The sequence below is a fragment of the Platichthys flesus genome, chromosome 1, assembly GCF_949316205.1.
Source record: "Platichthys flesus chromosome 1, fPlaFle2.1, whole genome shotgun sequence".
Taxonomy (NCBI): domain Eukaryota; kingdom Metazoa; phylum Chordata; class Actinopteri; order Pleuronectiformes; family Pleuronectidae; genus Platichthys; species Platichthys flesus.
In genome coordinates this window covers 16,812,452-16,834,270 of record NC_084945.1, presented here as the reverse complement: position 1 = coordinate 16,834,270, position 21,819 = coordinate 16,812,452, and the positions used below count along the sequence as shown (strand labels likewise).

Below are 21,819 nucleotides of genomic sequence, written 5' to 3'. Positions count from 1 at the left end.
TTTTAAACATATTTATTGATTGCCTTATATTTGGCCTAAAGGCTAGTGGTTCCCCGCCCCTGGTCTATATTTTAAATTTCTTTTCTTTTTTTAATGGAAAGACAAACAAATAAACAAACACTAAATTAATGAATTTTTTTTAAATAACAGAGGAAAATGCTTTTTTTTTAAAAAAACATTTTAAAAAGATTTTCTTTTGCTACATTTTAGCTTTTGAGTTCCGAAAAAAATAAATAATTATTGTTCATATTGTCCTAATTTAATGACTCAAACGAAATACAAAGTCACAGATAAATGATATTCATCATGTGACTAAAAAAGGTGTATGCTGTTAATTATTCAATCATAACCATCACTACTTATGTGGTTCTAACACTGCAAACTCCATGTCACTACTTTCCCTTTAAACTAGTTTTCTTTGTTTAAATGATGTTAGCAGATGATTGGAAGATTTTTCCTTTGTTTTAACTCTACACTAACATCGTTGGAGCTTTCACATACTTCATTAACATACTGTAGCATGAAACATTTAGACTCTGCTTGTGACTCACAGTGTGAGATCAACCATCAATTATTTAACAACACCGTCAACCTCTAAATACCTCTTAACAGGAAGAACTATTCAGCGCTAGAGTCAGCTCATATATAAACAACAAAACTCCTCTACAACACAATTACATCTTTTTATTTACCATCCCCCACAAACGGCAAAATGTATAGACAACATACTTCTTTCGATAAATGTGGTTTTGTGCAACTCTGACAACAAACTTTTTCTTCTCCGAGAATTTGAAAGATCGCGATTACAGCAATGGTATTCATCTATTCTTTTAAAAAGAAAACACTGGCACATTAATGTATAGACCCTGTGGAAATAGACTGTAGTTATTGCATAAAAATCGTTACTAAAGTATCATTTTTAAACATTCTTTATGTAATGTAATATTTGGTCTTTCATGCTACACACACTAAATGTTACATAATACATAATACCTATGACTTTCGTTTGTCATAGGTATTACACAGTTGGCATAAGATTCTGAAAAGGTTGAAAAGGAGCGAGGCTGCTTAATGTGTCTGACGCCTCATTAAATAGTGAAAATGCTCCATTTAACTCATCACATTTGCATTAATGAGGCACTGTGTGTTTGTTTTATGAAGTAGTTTTTAATAACAAATTAATTATATCACAAAGCATGAAACACATTTCCGCCTCACTACAGTGAAATCAGTACAGTGTGTTGAATCCTTTTCACTGTTTATTGAGTGAGAAGCAGGTTATTACTGTGAGAAGCAGGTAGTAAAAGTTAATTTAGTTAATACAGTTAATTTCCTTTCATGGAAATGTACTATTTTTCTGCAGCCAGTCGAGTATGAACTTTATTAACCAGTTAAATTAACCTGGATTATTAGATTTGGTCTTAAAATGCTAAATATGCCAATAGGAATAAAGTGAGAACGCTCCCTCAACCCTAAGAAGCAAAGTGGGCTCCAATGTAAACCTCTGTATGTCCTATTTAAAAAATAAAATAAAGCAATCATTTAAACTTGAAATGCTTGTAATTGTGTTTGAGCAGTGATGAAAGTGAAGTCTTAGACATATCATTAGGAGGTGGTGGTGCAGTCGTGTGCAGCCATTAAGGGAGGAAAAGGCAGGGAGATGTGAAATTAAAATTCCCTTCAAGTTGGATGAGCTCTTTGGTCTCAGTTTGCAACTTCACAACAAACCTAAGTTCAGAAGCACATCGATTTCACATTATTCACATAAGTCATGACAAATATGTGTCAAATATTTAAACCACTCTGGAGCTTACAGGAAGTTGTAACATGTTCTAAGGCATATGTTTCATACGGGTTCAAAGTATATATATGATACTGATTTGCCATGAATTACTCATCTCATTCTGTTTGAGAACAATGTAATGATTGCATGGATTATTTTCAGTGCAACACTTTTTCAAATGAAGTAACTTTTGCAGGAGCAAGTAGTGATGAGGGGGTTTGGAAGTGTAGCACTCAGACAGCTTATATACGGTTGTTTGAGTCCTCTAATTGGTCAGGTGTCAGGGAACAGAGCCAGTTTGAACGTGTCGTACTGTGAGGTTCAAGTCGAATGTCACAAGTCACAAGGTTTTGCATTTTAAAGCACGTTCCGTCTTATTCCCTAAAATCCTCCCCTCACGTCGACACTCAAAGTGTGCACTCTATTCGTTTTGCGAATCAGCACCAACAGCAAATATAGCATCTGGGGAAACTTAACTAAACCCTGAGCTTCTGTCTTGTTATGGCAAAGGCACTACATTAGCATCCATCTCTTTTAAATCAACTCACAATGTATAATGTTGAGCTCTTTCTCAACATCCAGCAGGGAACCACTGTTAAGACATCTTGAAGGGTTCCGAGAGCACTCATGGTTCTTAAGAGGAATATGCAGGCAGGGTATGATGCAGAGTTCCATTTCAAACCTCAGGGTGTGTTCAAATATACAACTTAGGAAAGGAGTCCTGCTTTCAGGTGACAGACAATGTGTATTTAGCACTACGGTGTTGCAGTGTAAACAGTGGTGTCAGTATTAAAGGAGCAGAGTTTGTATAAAGACGTCACACATAGTTTAACTGGTGGTAGAAAACTTTCAGTGAACACAGTTAGTGAACAGATGAATTTCAGAATATTTAATAACACTAAGAGCAGAATGGTTATGTTGGTTTCTGAGTTTATCCCTGAGATTATCTGTGGCACAGAGCAGCACATCACTTAATGAGCTCTTATTCCCATCTCAGGCACCAGTACACTGCATGTCAACAAAGTCATTTAAAACCATTCACTTTCGGGATATATACACACAAATTTACAGTAAAACTGGAAAACAACAACATGAATATTAAATTCCAAACAATGCGGATGCAAAACAATTCCTTCTTCCCATTAAAAAAAAAGACATTCTACATGCTGACGTGCACTGGTGTTGAGCCGGCAGTTCGAAGGCAGACTCCTGCAGTGGTTGCAACAGTCTCTGCATCGACTCCAGTGCTTGAACCAGCTGTGAGTGGTGACTGGAGTCCATTTGCTGCCCTCTGCTCAGCTCCATCAGTCGTACTCAGGCATACACTTAAACCATTTGGACACACGGCCCTGACTCTTGGCTGATCTCTCCTGCGGGTCCAGTAGCCCGTCCATGTAGTGACCATACTCACTGATGGCATCTTCAACCCGTGTGATGTACAGCCAGCTGATTATCACACCAAAGAACTAGAGAGAGAAAGAGAGACAGAGATATAAGCCAAATGCGGGAAGGAAGGAAGGAATGTCACCGATGGTGCTCGTCATCTGTTGATGTTTCCCTCACTTGAATTCTACCCCCATGTAGTAGTTGTTTCCAAAAAGGATGCGAGGAAGAGATATGACATGACATGCAGCGCTGGAGACATGCACATTAAAATCATCACCCAGAACTGGCTGATTTAAACAGGCAACAGAATCTTCCTATGACTATATTATTATCCATGACAGGGCTTCAAAGGGGAAAATGATCCTCAATGAAAAGAATCCATCTCATGAATGATGAACAGGAACTGCAGACATCTTTAACGATGGTGATCCAGATACATATTTTGTTGGAGGAGACATGATATAGGTCAATGAAGCCTGTTAAGTCCTGTATGTATGTCGATACCCTCTTAAATTCATTGATAGCTGCCAGTGAGTGTGTGTGTGTGTGTGTGTGTGTGTGTGTGTGTGTGTGTGTGTGTGTCTGTATTGTGTAAATTTAAATGCGAGGGTTAAGACAAAAGTGACAACGTGATGGAAAATACTTTTCGTGACTCTCATTCCCACATCCTCTATGGATCTTATGCAGCTTTAGAGGTGTCATAATATCTTCTGGAAAATGTTTTTAACGCTAGAATAACTAAATTTGTGAAAAATCTGTTTATTTTGTCTGCTTTATTTGAAACTTCAATGAAAAGACCAGCATGCAAAACCTTTTGTGAAAATTGCACTGCTCATTTTCTCACTGCGAACAGCGTGGAGTGTTCAGTTGAACCCGAGGTAAAGCAATTTACATTTAATGGTGCGTCAGAGTTGTTTTCATCAGACTGGCTGTTGAATATGGATAAAGGTTTTTCGTGCTTCAGATATTCGTTAACATTCTGGAACAAAAAATGCACCAGTTCCTTCACTTTGAGACTTTTAGCAAATATTTCGGTGAGTCTTTGAGACTTAAATGTTTGCTATCATTATCCATTCAGAAGAAATCATCAGGGACCCAACAGAGGAGAGTAGCCCTTACACCAATACAATAAATCATGAGATGAGCCCTTTCTCCTCAGGGAGACCAATAAACCTGCCCGTTTCTGTAACTAATGGTCTTGTATGTAACAATGCACTCAGGGATTAGTGGCTCTAAACTATAGTTTGTTTGTGTGTGTGTGTGTGTGTGTGTGTGTGTGTGTGTGTGTGTGTGTGTGTGTGTGTGTGTGTGTGTGTGTGTGTGACAGAAAACAATGACCTGTGCTCCTCAGGAAAACCCCTGAGCCAATGCGCTACCGCTTTTGTGCTTGCATGCATGACACATGCACGGGACACCCAGATGAAAAATTAAAGCAATAGCCCTGTAGTCTCAGATGGTTCCTCAGCATGGTTCGTGTGTGTGTGTGTGTGTGTGTGTGTGTGTGTGTGTGTGTGTGTGTGTGAATACCTGCGGCAGTAGGATCCCTAACAGCAGTCCAGCCATGATCTTATAGTTGTCTAACAGCCAGATGAAGAAAGCATCAGTGCAGCCTCTGATGTGAATGATTTCCATCAAGTCCAAACGCTACAAGAGAAACACAACACTTCTTATCAGGTAAGTCCATTTTACAGTTTTATAACATTTACACCTGAGAAAACACAACATAATATATTTTACCTGTGTGCTGAGTTATCAAGCCCCAACAGCTGCACAAATATGATGGGTTATCTGTGAGGTTTGGTTTTTATTTTAGAAATCTAGTTTTTTTTTTTACATCTGTGCTTCAGTCAATAATGAAATGCTTTTATTTGTGAGTTGCTGAAAGGCTTTGCTGCAGAAATGGTGAGAACCACAAAATGCACATGGCTGCCACAGACACACTGTGTCATTGCAGGGAAAACATCCACCACCATCACATAAATCTACATAAATACACCGGTCAACATTCTGACACTGCCAGCGAGCATTATTATGATCTGGCTTTTAAAGCAAGCACCATAATTTAAACTGACTTTAAACGTGTGACACTTTTTAACTCTGAAAACGTCTGAATATCCATTCACACAATTATATGTAAACTTACATAACTTGCATGACAATAAACATGTCCAAACATCTAGCTTGTCTTCATTCAGTCATGTCAATCAGTCTTACCTCTTGTTTGAGCACATTGCAGCCACACATAGTGTTGGCAACTTCATTAGGCTGCAGGAGAGAGAGGCAGAGAGACAAAGACAAGAGTTAGAAATAAAGACAGTTAGAGACAGACAGTAGAACACTGGACAGTCTTGAGCATCAGGAGTCCACAGAAAACAGAGGAAAATATGCAGGGTTGCAATCAAAAACTGAAAACATCAAACACTAAACAGCTGAAGTTTAAAGGAACTATTGTAAGGCTTTGATTCGTCACTGGAGCTCATGCTGTTAGGTCAATGATGATGACCAATGCACTTACACATGAACCTCATACATGAACTAAATATGATCTAAATGAGAATTTAAGTGACCCTTTTACCAGAGTGACTATGAAACTCTATGTGAAGACGTCACTTGTATCTATTTTACATTTGTACCAATTGACAGTTTAAAGAGTGCACATGCATTTTACTGTTCATATAACAACATAAAGATTCCAATATTTTCCTATGTTAATAGAATAAGTATTAAAAATAAATCACAGTTGTCAATCAGCTGCAACAAGATGTGATCAGTTTGAGCTTCTGTCCCCACCATGCGTCGTCTCTGGCACACAGAGTTGTGTCATTTGCCAGATTCTCCCTCCATCACCACATGTCAAGAGCTAATTTAACTTCTGCGATCTGTGAGACACTTTTTCTCAATAGGAGTTTCTATTCTGGAGACATTTATGTAGAAATGACAAACGCTAGTGGCAGTGGATCAACCCATCTTAATAGTAATGACGAATAAATTAAACTCAATGTGAATAAAAAAGTTAATGAAAAGAAACCCCTCTAAAAATGCATTATTGCTTCACAACTGTATCAGTCAAGAGTATCTTGACTGTGATAAAAGCAGGCCTGGCTACAGTAAATGCTGCCATTAGGTAGCTTAACATTATGTGAGCCCAAGCAGCAAAAACTGCAACTTCATTAGACTCACTACGTTACTTTAATAACGGAATGAAAAACAAATTACAACCACTTAAAGAAGAAAAATAATTATAGACATAACATGTAGGGTAATAGGAAATCAAATCACTTTATTAATTAACCATTTCATTACAACTGACTTAATAATGTCTGATGTAAGAGACCAAAAGACTCAATAATGCAGCATTGCGAGTCAGTTGAGAAAAAAATCTTAATGCAGAGCTCTGGTAACTGAATTAAATATTGAGGACACAGGATAAAGGATTGGTGAGTTCAGTTATGAGGGATTGTTCATCAATTCAGTCTTCTGAATAAAACCTTTTTGTTTGTTCTCTGTGAACTCTGGGAGAGTGTAGGTGTATAAATTACAGGGGAACATGTGATGTTTTGTGTGGGAGGAAATCACCTGTCTTTGTGTGTGTGTGTGTGTGTGTGTGTGTGTGTGTGTGTGAGGCAGCGCACAGATTCAATCACCATCATAAGGAAGATGAGAGGCATCGGACCCCAATGTTGATGTGAGTCATAATCAGATGTACGGAATAGGAATCTAATATTCTATTAGCAACTGGTGTCCAGATAGATAATTAAAATCGTCAAAATAAGGTTAATATAAAGAATTTTGTGTTGCATGTAAACATAAGTGAAATATAAAAAAATATAAACATCTGGACATTAGTGTGCATGTAAACATGTAAACACATTGAGCTCATGATGATGTCCAGGCCTGGTTTTCTAGATTTCAAGTGGTCTGTTGTGACGAAAACAATATAAGTACAATAGTACTAGCAGCAATAGTAATAGAACTGGTTTATTTGTGATAGCTGAACCCAAGCTGAGATGAAACAGATAACACTGGGCTTCTATATTAGTAGTTTAGCAGTAATAGTTCCAGGAATGGTGTCAGATATTGTCAGCAGCAGTTAGTGTTGTGATGGTAGTAAGAGTTAAAGTAATCGTGGTACCTACCTTAGTAGTAAGGCAGCAGGTATACGGGACACCGCAGGCCATTGGACCAGGTGCAGAACAGTTGTGGTACATGTTGAACTGCCAGTCATTGTACTCCTGAGCTCCGCAACACTTAAACTGCAAGAGATGAGACAAGTGCTGAGATGAGACAAGTGCTGAGATGAGACAAGTGCAGTGATGAGACAAGTGCAGTGATGAGACAAGTGCAGTGATGAGACAAGTGCAGAGATTGGAAGAAGGAAGGAAAAACAGAGATAAAGAACGAGATGGAGAAAAATGTATACGGTAAGGAGGAGATAGTGTAGAGATTGGGTGGGCAAAATTGAGGGGAGGAATACAAAGTAAACAACTTTCTGGACAGCATCTACCTCCAACAAGGTTAACGTCCTAGCTCACAATGTAATGGGTTCTTCCTTGGGTCGTAACCCCACCCCCTCCACAACATTTCAGTTCAGTAGTTCTAGTCATCCAGCTGACAGACAGACAGCATGAAACCATGACATCCTTGGCAGAGGTAAAAATGCTGAGTCGAAGGCAAAGAGTAGGAAACAATGAAAAGCAATTTGAAGACCACAGATAGAAATGTCATAAAGTAAAATGCTACAGATGAGATAAGGTAAATGTTACTGCAAATTGATAAATGTCAAATTCTTTAAAATTTGATGGAAATGTTCGATATAGTATAATTAAAGCCCTTTCTTAGCAAGGACATCAAATAATTTAATAAAGTTTCCTATATTGGTGCATAGTGCTTTTGCAGGACAAAGTGCATATTCAAACAATTCTAATCATCAATGACTAACTAATAAACAGGATAAGTTGAGGGAATTTTAGGATAACTTTTGAAAATATTTGCATTGTTGGGTGCAATATCATCAGTCAGGAGGCCTCCATCAATTTGACCAATGATTAACTTTGTCCCCCCCTCCTTAATGGATAAAATAAATATATAATAAGTATGTTATGAAGATCACAGACCAAAGTGTTTCCCACAGAATCAATCACACCTCGAGCCTCCACTGATTCTTGCCAACTTCCTGCTATTGGTTTACGGGCACAAAATAATGTGACACCAATCAATTACTTTTATTATCCTCTATTCCAGCCATTCATGAACAAAACTTTAAGTAAAACAAACATTATTATTTCAAAGGGCCAATAAACGAGGCTGGAGCAGCTATCTATAGAAAGACAATTATTTTTGCTTTCTGTTGAGAACTTCTGAGTCACAATGACTCAAACATTGTTTCAAACAACTTCATTATTTGGTATAATTGACCGATTCTGTGTCACATCGTGCTGTTTATAAAAACTGCTTTTTTCCAGCATCCATGATAATTTCATTTTTATTGAATAAATAAAAACTGAGATAATTCATTCTGATGCAAAACACGAAAGGCATTTGTCCTGGTGGATTGTTGAACTCCTCAGGGCAGTTAAGGCAAAGCTGAAACAAAGAACTCTAATAGGATGCAGCTGTTACTGATGTTATTAGTGATGAAGAGGTGGGGAGATTTCTCGACTCTCAGATGCATCACGCTGCGGACGTTTACGACTCTGCATCGATGCAGAAACAGGACAAAATCAACTCTTGTTTTGCGCTACTTTCATCTCTTGAATGCTGAATAGTTATAACATGGCTGGTTTAACTGAATGAATGTCAAATCAATGAGGAGAGCACTGACCACTGTTATAGACTGACTGGGGTGGTCTGTTTTTTTTAATTGAAAACCTTATTTTTTAATTTACAGCACAATAGTAACAGTCTAAAATATTTTTATCTGGAATCAGTAATTACCATTTAATTTATATTTTCACTGGGGAGAGAGCAGCTACAGAAAGTAATGACTAAAAAGCCCAAGAGTCGCTCTCAGCGGTCATTTAGAAAGACAGATACTTTCTTGGGAGGGAGGAAGTGAGTCCAAAAGGCAGTAAACGAGAAAAGGAGGACAAATGGGACAAAGGGTCAGACTCAAGAGTGACAGTAGGAGAAGATGAGACAAGAGATAAAGAGGAAAGGTGAACAAATGAATAAGGAATAGTAGTGGGCTCTTTGGAAGACAGTGTGATCAGGATGTCAGGCTGCCAGGAAGTAAACATTTCCTCCCGATGGTGTGACAGCAGAGAACACAAAGGTCGCAGGGAGGCAAAGCAATTACAATGTGATTCATATCTGTAACTGTAAGCTATTAATCAACAAAACATTACAAGTTAAAACAGGCAGAGTAACAAGTAGGTGCAGCTGTACAATACAATACAATTCATCAGTCATGCAGTGAATAATCACTTTGGGAAGTGTTATGTCGAGGGCAGGTTTTAAGAACAACCTGAAGCTCCAAAATCTCAAAACACTGACCAACAGCAACGAGACTGTAGAAGATGACTGAAGTACCTCTCACTCTACAAACTCTCCCTGCAGTCACTTTGCAGATGGGATGCCTGCTGACCAATATGAAAGCAAAATATAAAGTACGTCAAGAATTCTGACCAGTTATTCTAGTGTTTTCCTTTATTTTCATCTCTGTCTCAATCAAATTCTAATTCAGTTTGACCCTAAATCAGAATCAGACAGTATTTATTGCCAAGTAGGTTTACACCTACGAGGAATTTGCTCTGGTTATTGGTGCATACAATGAACATAGAACATAAAAACATACAAACACAAAAAATATAACACACATTAGAAAAGCAATAAAAAGAAACAATATATATTTACTCACTGTTTACTTCTTATTTACTCAATTTTTCTAATATTTATACAAAGTAACATTTATTTAGACATAAACATATCTAAATAAAATATATATAATAGATAAAAGATATAAAAAGTGAAGTAAAAAGTGAAATGCAAGACAGTGACAGTGTCAGATTGCAATATGCAATGTAATATAATATAATATAATGTGTTAATTTAACACATCCTTGAGGTGTAGGGGCGGAATAAAAGTCAGAGTCAGGTGGGGGTCCTTAAGGGTAATGCCTTATATCACAGCCCGGAGTAATTACTCCAGAGTTACAGTGCACCAATCAGTGCATGCATGTCGTATATCTGAGAGCTGAAGTTAAGGATTAAGGGGGTAACAATTTTGGGATTCTAAAAAGAGAGTCACTCTACCAATGTGTGTATAAGTGTGTATGTGTTTATATGTATAAAGTGGACATTTGGGAGGAACTTTGAGAGAATTGATACTACAGTTATTATCCCACTGCTTATGCTACTATGGTAACGCTGATATTTGATCCTGTTTTCTATGTCTAAAAGAAGTGATTGATTTTGTAGCCTAAGTGACGACAAGCTGCAGTGACAACAAGACACAACTCAGTTCATACCGTGCTTTCTGCCTTCATTATTATAATGCAATCACATGCATGATAAGGTTATAAAGGATAAAAAAAAACAAGTTTCTTTTAAAGCTCTTTTATTACTGTTCTGAGTTAAATAATTATTTTATCAACATACTGCTAACAACAACATATTGCATATTGCAATCTGACACTGTTCACTGTTTTGCATCTTGCATTTCCCTTTTTACTTCACTTTTTATATCTTTTATCTTTTAAATATTTTTATGTCTAAATAAATGTTTTTTTTTAGAATTTGTCCTTAACATTATTGCGCTTTGACTGAAGCTTACTGAACATTAATGATATAAGATGGGAAGTTTTTGATGCTGTTATGTTTCGATACCTGATGAAGTTCCTGTTTTCAGTAAACAAGGTTTTACTGGTACAATGGTCCACTGCGGGGGTATTGACTCTGCAGCAACTGCTTCAGCATTCAAATGAGCCAGACATTATTTGAATGAAACGTGACGTCCATATTTAAGTGTTCAATAAAGGTTCAATATGTTAGGATTTTATTTTCATTTTGTTTAAAGTTAAAATGTCATAAAAACAACCTCTACTGTTCCTAGAGTAGTAAGACATTTATTTAATAATCAGCCTCATGTTTACAGCTGAAGGTGTTAGCATCCCTCCATGATGAAAAGGACACAGTGGACAACAACAACAGCCAGGAGGTAATCAGTCAGTGAAACACTGGCAGACAGCTAGTGGCCATGAGATGATAAGGAGGAACCCTTATCCTTTTGTAGAGCAGCAGAGGATCTACAGTAACAAAACCTGACCAAACAATCAATGCCTTCAAACGAGTATGGACTGTTCCTGCCAATGTTAAGCCAGCCTCCTATCTGATGGATGGATGCAGACTTAAAACTGATCAATCCGCAATCAATAGATAGGCGGAGTTACCTATTGGTCAGTTTTGACAGGGCATCATTGACTGGATATTTTAAATTACTTCACTACACTACACTTTGATCCACTCTTCATTTCATTGGTTTTGTTAATTCATGCAGCTTATTTCAAAAAAGCACAGCAGTAGTCAATATTATTATTAGTGTTTTGAATAGGCAATGTAATTGTGTTGGGGAGAAGCTCTTCGCTGTCTCTCTCAGTGTTGAAGACAATGGAATCGTTTCTGGTGTAATAAATGTCATATTTCCATTAGAATACTGAGGACTCATTAGTATTTTGAATAACCAGGCAATGTAATCGTGTTGGGGACAGCGCTTCACTGTCCTGCAGTGTTGAAGACAATAGAATCCTTTCTGGTGTATTAAATGTCATATTTCCATTAGAATACTGAGGGGTAGTGGACGGAAAAGGTCAGATTGGAATTCATTTAATACAGGATATGATGTGAGCTTCCACTGATCCATGTGTTTGTGTGTTGGTTAGAGAATGGGAGTTTTCTCATTTCCTGTTATTGAAAACCTGATATGTGTTTTACAGCTGGATCAAAAGGCTTAAAGGTGGGTTCTGAAACTGGAAAGACTGAGTTTTTTCTGAACACATCTACGAATTGGCGACACGTTTACAAACCTCAATACATCTAAATACAGTTTAGAGTTTTTTTTTTGTTTATTATACATTTGGCACACACACACCAAATTTACAGATTCCTGTGCATATCTCAGAACAATCTGATTATGCACACAGAATGAGGTGATAAATCACAAGTCTCCACTCACAACTCTGCTACAAATGCTTATAAATATGAAGCTGAAACCATTAAATGTTGTGGAATGATGTGGTATGGGTCAAGGAAAATCCAAATAGATTTTGGTGCGGATCCCAATAAAAAAGATCTAGAATTTTATTACAACTTTCTTTAACATTGTGAGAAGTTTTGTTTTGGGATATTTTAACTAATTTCTCAATGAATAATACATGAATCTTGATTAATTACCTTACTTTCAATTCCTAAACCTTCATATCTCACAACCAGCTAAGTAACTACTAGGGCTTCAATCCTCAAAACTATCATTTGATCAAGTCATAATCGGGTCAGGAGGAGTGACGCCTGCAGACTGAAGGAGCATTTGTTGTTTCTCTTCTGTTAATAAGAAGACTTGCCGGCTGCTTCTTAATTTCACTGTGCGATCAGTCTGACACTGCATCACTGTGTACTTGATCATAGTTGGCAGTTAAATCCTCAGCTGCTGTGTGTGTGGCAGGATGATGGAATCTGGGAGCAGGTGTACAGTGTTGGTTTGGCACATTTTGCTCAGTATTTTGGACACGACTTGCTGCGATTATCCAATTTCACTGATGGTAGTTTAAACAGACCTTGAATCCGACGTGTAATGGTTACCATGGCTGCAGACTGTTCAGTATGTGCATTATTTGAATGTGACCTTTAAATTGAGTGTTTTGTTGACAGGAATGTTTGGGTGAAATGACAGAAAAGTAAGTGTTATAACCTTACCTTCTTCTGAACAAAGTCCATGATATTTTTGAAGTCCAGGTCATCATAGTAGTTGACTATGCCCTTCCGGATGTTCTTGTTCAGTAAGCCCACCGTCTATGCGAGTACAAATACATAATTCAGTTAGGGTGTGTACAAGGGACAGAGGGGGAGGTCATGCTACCTTGTTGTTTATGTCAATGTCACAGCTGATGGACCATCAGTGTGTCACACAGGCAGCTCAGCTCTGCAGAGGAAGTGCTGTGACTCGTCAAGGTGACTTATCCACTGAAGTGGAATATCAAAATGTGTTGAGCAACAGCAAACATCTGTCACTCACAATCTGGTGCCGAGGGGTCACATTAGGTTAATGTGTCAATCTATCCACAGACTGGAAAAACATATTTGCAGCTTGGAACTCCACTTAAGTAAACTCATGGAAAGATTTTCATTCAGGAAGATGTCAGTTTATTCTAATCATTTTACTACACTGTACTGCTTGTAATTCTTTAGTTGAATAAAACTCTGCCATGGAGGTTATGCGTTCCCCCCTGTCCGTTTGTATGTTGGTTTCTTTATCGTCAGTAGGATTATGCAAAAACAGTTTTTCACGAAACTTGGTGGAAGGAGGGGAGGAGGGCCAAGGAAGAAGTCATTAAATCTTAGGGTGGTTGCAGACTTTAAATTGTGAAATAGGGTATTTATAAACAATTTAACAGATTTTTCAATGCATGGATTTATTGATGAAAAACAATTAATCATATTTAGGAGACTAATATCTATGAGTGTGATGATTAAAATCAAAATCCAGATCTGGCTGATTTAAATGTGGTTTCTTGGGGGTCTATCTGTTGTTCAGTAACAAAAAGGGCGGGAAACCCAAATCAATGAGTAGCTGAGATAATCTGGATTCAGTGTGAATCAAAGGTTTATATTTATCTTCAAGAAAAGAGAACTATGTCCAAATGAAAATTACAGATTTGTTGCAGAATTTAAGGAGACTATTGGGCCTTGGCTGAGATAGGTGCTCTACTGAGAGCTATTCTAGTTTCTAGTTTATTAGCCTCGGACATGTTTTCTCCTTCAGGTCTAGCAGTGCTCTGTCTTCACGTCTCCTTGATGAATTGAGACTGCTACCCTCATGAGATTAAAGCAAATGAGCTTTTCATTTGATTTATTTCTTCCTCCTCTGAACATACCAGGCCCTCACAGTGAATCTATTGGGAGAGACATTGCCTTTTAAACCACATTACAAAAAGCGACTTTATATACATGAAGTTAATTTACTAGTTTCCCTTGAGACAGATGACACTGAACCGTTATTAAAGAACTCATCACAATATCACTTGGTATTTTCATCTTAAAAATGGCAGTCTCTAATTATTTGGCCAAATGTAAATGAAATAATGGTAAAATATTATCATTATTTAAAACTATAAACTATTTACAAACCATATAAGTTAATTTAAAAACAGGTCATCATTGAGTTTAAGTTTGCAGGGAGGGGGCTGTGTTCCACCACTGAAGACAGAGACAGCCTAAAATACTAAAGGAGAAATAAATGAAGAATTTGAAAGAAAGATTAGAAGGAAGAAATGTGTGAGAGAGAGACAGAGGATTGAATACAAAGAGAGGTCAAGCATACCAATATCACACAAACAATAATCCTATCTCATCTTGAGCAGGCTCATTCTGATTATGGATGCAAATAAGATTTCAGTTTGGTGTCGTAATCCCCTTTTAATAAAGATAATATACCACATGCATGGTTTAGTTAATTATTTGTTTAAAATATGCAGCTGACATTGATATGGCATTAATACTTTTTATTTATTACCAAATTTAGCTAGACTATTTTTATTACCTCGCCCTGATGTATGCAGTGAACTGAGACCATAAGGGGAGAAAATATAATGTTATTTCGATAAATTTGTCTTTGGTTTGTATAATGTCCTAATGAACAACAGCAGACCAGTGTCAGTTTACTGATATATAAAGCTTTGCATATTATCATGTTCCCTCATGACAGAGCGGCAGTACAAATAATCTGTCCAGATCTTCATGGTGGAGGGGATGGCGTGTAGCCAAATCTATTTTTCGAACGGTAAGCTCAACCTTCAATATCATATATATAATCTTAATGCTTTGGTCTATTCTGTTTAATAAATACTAATTTCCTTGCATTTCTTAATGTGTTTTTCACCTGTAACAGATTTATTGGGTTGTTTTTCTGTATCAAGTTGGAGGTAAATAGGATGCTGTAAGCTCCACAGACTTTAAAGCCTTTGGTGCAAATTTTTGATCGATCCCTCCACTATCTATGCTTTGCTGAGGATGGAAGTGTTTCTAGCAGACTATTGATCAACACCAGGGACAGCTCACCTGGTTGCGGAAGACCAGCGCCAAGATTCCTCCGAGCAGCTCCAGGATCAGACAAACTGACAGAGTGTACATGAACTGTGATCAAACAAATAACAGAGAAAAGAACAATTATATACTGAGACATATTTACTTTCATATAACTGAAATAAAATTAATAATGAACATAAATAAACATAATACATAAATAAATTAACTAATTAGATAATTTGTAGTTTAGAAATTATAGATCAGGATCTTTCAACACTGTCTTACACTATGTCTTTCGCCAAAGAGGCAGACATCTTCAAACTGTTTGTTTGTGTGCTCTGAAAGACGTCTGTACAAAAGAGGAGGTCTGTCTGCATCACTGCTAAAGAGATACTTTATAAACGTGAGGGCCAACAGTCTTAGTTTCAGATTTTAGCTCATATGCATTAAAATGAACAGGCACAACACAAAGAACAGAGATGCTCTGATAACAACACACACAGCAGTGTGGCTTCATTCAATGTGTGTATGTATGTGTGTGTGTGTGTGTGTGTGTGTTTATCTTTGCATCGTTTTTTGCAGGTTTGATGATTTTAAACTCATACTATGCTGGTGAGATAAAAGTAAATATTAACCCTACAGCTTTAAAAATAATACTGCAAAGTGGAAAAAACAATAGCTCTTATGTGTCACTATGGAAAACATAGAATTAAACATTTACATACACTAAAGTCTAAAGTCTTAAAGTCTTAAGTATTAAGTCTTTTACTAAGAATCTAGGGGCCACATACATAACTTGTGTACAAGAACACCACTCACCACTTTCAGTAGAGTTAGATTATCTCTCAGTGAAGCCAAGACTCCAATCAACGAGACTATAAACATGATAATTCCCAGGACGATCAGGATTACAGCTGGGGCCAAAAACATGCCCTCCAGCGTCTTGAAACGTTGTCTCTCCACCTCAGCATAGATGCCAATGGCAAGGAGAAATCCACCTGTTAACTGGAAACAAAGAGGAAGTAGATAACAAGGCTTAGTCATCAGATCTGATATAATGGGAAAAAGGTAGAATTAGAGAATTGTTATTATTTCAGCAACTTAAAATATGCGTAACACACACAGAGGCAACAAGCTTCGTCTCCAGGTTGATACATGTACACACACATACACACACACGCATGCACTAATTATGCTACATTAGTTAATAGTATAAGATATAGCACATGTTTATATCGTAGTCTTATACGTTCATATGTTCATTAATGGTTAATGTAAGAATCACATGGCATTACTCATTAGTTGTGATGGTTTTAAAATCAAATAAAGCTGTAAAAATGCAGAACCTGCAACATTCAACGTTCATTAACATTAACGTCTGCTGTGAGCCCACACACAAGGTAATAACTCTAATTATAATCTGGATTTTCTTCCGACTGGAGAGGACAGATAATGTAGCAGTATTGTTAATAAATGACAGCTTTCTTTAATTAGGATCTCAGTAACACTTTGTTGGATGCACATACACACAAACACACAGCCTTACCCCATCTGACTCATAGTCAATTACTCCAACTTAATTCAAAAATCAATTGAAGCCTGACTTTAATATTTTGAACTATCAGTGGTGTGAAGCAGATAATTTGTCTAGACTGCACACACACGCCGCTAACACACACACGCCTCTCACACAGAGCAGTGGTACACATCAAATTGTGGCGTGTTGCTAATGAAAACACCTCGTTCCTCGACACATTTGCTGCTAATTGCTAATGGTGCAGTCATCCACCGCATAATCTTTCTTCAGAAAGGAAGGAGAGGAAGAAGGAAGAAAGACAAATCTGGGTTCTAAAGGTCAGAGCAGTGTTTACACTCCACCATGATGTCCTTCCCTTACAAGTCCCTGCTTGCTGTCTGTTATGGTATCTCGCTGCTGGCTGTTTACCAGCCAACCCCCAAACCTCACTTCCTTTCAGCCAATGGCATTTTAAACAGAGCAAGTCTAAATTTCTGCTCACAATAAAGTATGTCAACACTGATGAGTGATTATCTTTACAAAGAGTCTTGTGAAATCATTCAGGTTCACGTAGCCAATCTTAACTGAAATGGCTGAGGTAATACAATAACACTGGCAGCGCTGTGTTTATCCACATGCACTTAGCTGCAGATGACTTGGTGACAATATCAGGGCATTAGCCAACACCTCAATAAAGCAACTTTACAGAGCTGTTAATGTGCTTAACAAACTGCTATGAGGGTACGCAGAGCTGAAACTAAAATGTGGCTTTGAAACCAGAATACAAACTGTACACAGTTAACTAGAGCCTCACAGCGGTGCTAACATGGCAAATACTTTTAGTCTAGTTCTTAGACTGTATAAAAAGATGGACATTGCTTCTCCACTTCCTCCAACTTTCCAGAAATTAACAAAAAATGTCCCTGATATGAGGGATGGCATCTTGCACATTTGGAGCCAGTGTCTGCGCAGTAATGATCAGGGGATGGACCCGCTCTGCATACTACTGAATGCACTGTTTGCAATATATCTCTACAAAGAGTTATGGGATAGAAATGTATAGGTTCCCAAGGACTGTAACACAGGACCTGTGGAGTTCACATCGCTCCCATACTTGGTTTTAGTTTTGGTTTTGGTCTTAGTCAACTGTAACCCATTGGATCGTACCCAACAAAACTAGATTAGATTAAGCTATTGTCTTTCTATGACTTCTATGAGAAGGAAATAAGTCACATTCTCTTACATTGTTCGTCCAACATATGCAATGTTGTTTTACTGTTTGCAGCTGATCTCTGGCCCAAGGAAATCCTGTCCTCTGCGACTGAATCAGTGTGAAGAACAGGTCATTAAAAGAAAAAAGGATCTTAAATTAGGACCCAATAATATTTGTATTTGTGTGTGTGTGTGTGCACATTTGCAGATGTCTACATGTGACAATAGGAGGATGTGACAATATGACGTAAACTGCCCTTTGTTCTTAACAGTATGGTGCTGGGATAAACAAGTACTTCAGAGACAGTGGGCTGTGAGATTGTGTCTTTAACGTGTGACTGAATCAATAAAAAAGTAAATATCACATTTTACTCTCTCTCTCTCTCTCTCTCTGCCATGTGGTCTATATGTGAAGGAGCTGCTGCTGGGTTTGGCTATGCTGCACAAAATCTTTCATTTTGCTGGTGTCATTCCCTGGAGTCACATTTCATTCTTGCAATTTAAACAAAAACTCATGTATGCAAATGATTATAATTAAAGAATTCCATTTTGTTTATATATATATATATATAACACGGAACTAGATTGTTTGGATATACAATACGTCTACTCACTTATGCTACTATTAATGACTATATACCGGGTCTGGACTGGGAAAATATTAATTCTGGGTGAGTTGGTTTGGAATAAACCTATGTATGTTTTTATTCATTTAATGATTAATCCAAAGTAGAAAGGATGGGAAGTGCTCTTCAGGCAACACTCCATTTCACCTCTTAACTCCCTCAGAAATCAAATAGAGCCTCTTATTCCTGTGTAGGTGTCTCTATTTCTCCTACTTTCTCCTTGAAGAAGTCTGGATCTACATCTTAACTTTACTGTACTCACAAAAGCAGTGGCACTTGAATCGTGCATTAACATAAATGAGTCATGAAGATGATGGCTTATAATATTCTACAGAAGGTCTATTAAAAGATGCAAGTATTCAATATTACCAGTACAAAGGAATTTGCTAGTTAGCCATTTTTCTCGACACTTCCCTTTTCTATTTATTTCTTGTTTTCCCCTCGTATCCAAAGTATCAAATGTATTCATTTATTTGTCTTACCCATGCTGTTCATAGATGCCCCTCATTTTTATCTCAATTGACAAATACACTTTAAACAAGAAGATAATCTTACTGCACTTATTTTTGTGTTGACATTCTTGTTTAAATTGCATTCAACGCAACACTACTTCAAGTCCAATCCATTAATGTTGTGTGTGGAGATGTCCCAATACTGCAGTTAATGTCGGTTGGGGCATCGGCAAATATGTGAATCCACTGCAATTCCGTCGCAACGTGTTTGAAGGATATCAGTTTCGCCCAGATAAAAATGCAATTTTCTTTCTCCTGAAAATACCTTCTTCCTCTTTTTTGCTCCAAATATGCAGTTGCTGTACTGTTTTTAGAACAGACTGTTTTTGGCAGTACTTCACACAGGAAGGTCCTACAAGTAAAACTGCGACATGTATGCAAGATGCCAGTGTCATGCTATTTAAATATGGTAATTGCTGTGTATACCTTAATGAATTAATTTCTGCTCTTTTTGAAACTGAGTAATAAAAGATTATGTATTCTTTGTGTGTTTGTTTTTCAAGGGGTTAAACCTGAGTCAGGCCATTCAACAATATCAGCAATCATTAATTCCATACAGGATTGATGTCATATAACACATAGTAACGTTTTGTTGTTATTCTTTTGTTAATGCACCGGTCAGTACTCAGTATTGGCCGATAAACAAAGTCCAGGTATTGGAATTGGTATCAAGATGGGGAAATGGCATAGGAGCCCTCTAGTTGTGTGTCTCTTTGTGTTTAAAAGAAGGTATTTCATCTAAAATATTTTAGAAATATAAAATGGCTATAATTAATGATTAGGCTGTATATGCAGACAGAGTTGTGTATAGGCTTAAGTGTCATTAACAGCACCTGACTGGAGATATTGCGGTTTCTGTTTTTTCCATTTACTGACTACAGTTTGCTGACTTATCATGTGGTGGGTGGCCCACACATGACTCATGTTGTGATACAGTCACACACACAGATTTTAAATATGGTTTTGACAACTTTTTTGAACACATTTTCAAATCTGTTTACACACACACAGAGACACAGACACAGACACAGACACACAGACACACAGACACACACACACACACACACACACACACACACACACACACACACACACACACACAGATAATCTAAATACTTATTTGCAGATCCATGTACACATTCACACATCTCATTACGCATTTGGAGATTCTTCTACACGTTCACAAATCTGATAATACACAGATATTTGAAACATCTCAGTCTGAATCTACTATTCCTCTGTCTCCTCCTCCTTCTCTGCTCACACTGACGGTGTGTAATATCAGGTAGGATCGAGGTGAGGTTGCACTGAGGAGGGTGTGGTCAGCCTACAGCAGACACACGGTTATATGGTGTCGTTCCACTCCTGCAGAGTAACAGCGCTCCAACGGGCACAGCACCTGTCGCTCCAGAACTACACACTAAACTGTGCGCTGTTGTTCCTCACCACAACGAGGGTCGCTTTTATGGGGCGGAAACACACACACACACACACATACATACATACATACATACATACACACGTACACACACATAAACACTCCCTCTCTGTCTGTCCCAGAGCCGTGTCCAGGCGCAGCAGCGCACGCTCCAATGTAAACTAACACGGAGGATACTTACCCACCAGACGATGGAATACGCGAACAGGATGAATTTGAGGACGATGTAGGAGAACTTATGGCAGTATCGTATCTCCTCGTTGTTGGCCATGTTGTTAGACGGAGCTCAGTGGACGCCGGCGGCTTCCTACGCTGCTGCGGCTGCTGCTGCTGACTGAGCACTTCCGCGTTGTCTCCCCGGTGTCCACACCTGGCAGCGCGCGACGGCCGGATGAAGGGATGATGGGAGGTTTGTGGTCTGACGTTAACTATGGGAAGGAGACATCAAAAGGTTAAGGCCGACAGTGGGAAGGCCTAATTGAAATGACCCCGTTTTTTTAGGGCCCAAAATGCTCATGCTTCGTCAGAGTCCCGACCTGAACAGAGCTACAAGTCGGTACGTAATAACGTGATAGCGCCACCTACTGGCAACAGGACGTACGCCTCGTTTTGCAACTTGAATTCGATCGTGTGGATGGTGTGGACCGGAATCCGTGATTACGGGGCGTGGTTCGGCGTTGCGTGACGGACCCAGTTTATCTTTCCCGCAGTGCACAAAACTAGCTGACTAGCTGTGTATCAACCCTCTCTTACAGGTGAACACTTTCTTAAATGACACTGAATATTAATATAGGTTGTGGATGCCTCTCCACTGGGCCTGGTCCCAGACCGCCCTCCCCCACTGCCCCATCAGGTCCCGGGTTCGCAAGTGCTTGGGCTCGCACAGTGCTACTTGGCATTCGAATCCCCATCAAAACACATGATCCAATTGACTCCCAACATGAAACAGGAGTTTTTTTTTTAACTCCACTGTGCATTGTCCACCCAGTCCCAACATTCTCACCTGTTCTCACCTGTTCAGATCACAGTCTGACCTGAACAGATCTATTAGTCGTTAAGCTGTGTCACTTATCATATCAGCTATTCGATCCGAGAAGATTGAGAAACATTCT

General features: G+C 38.2%; 1 protein-coding gene across 1 annotated transcript; it reads right to left on the bottom strand.

The window, feature by feature from the left end:
• Nucleotides 1–659: 659 nt before the first annotated feature.
• Nucleotides 660–21,151, bottom strand: tspan15 (tetraspanin 15). The gene is made up of 8 exons (XM_062386904.1): nt 20,889–21,151; nt 16,223–16,408; nt 15,437–15,511; nt 13,076–13,171; nt 7,306–7,422; nt 5,384–5,434; nt 4,697–4,813; nt 660–3,249 (listed from the first exon to the last, which is right to left on the bottom strand). The coding sequence occupies exons 1-8, from the start codon at nt 20,976–20,978 to the stop codon at nt 3,088–3,090; spliced, it is 894 nt and encodes a 297-aa protein (XP_062242888.1). The 5' UTR covers nt 20,979–21,151; the 3' UTR covers nt 660–3,087.
• Nucleotides 21,152–21,819: the final 668 nt, after the last annotated feature.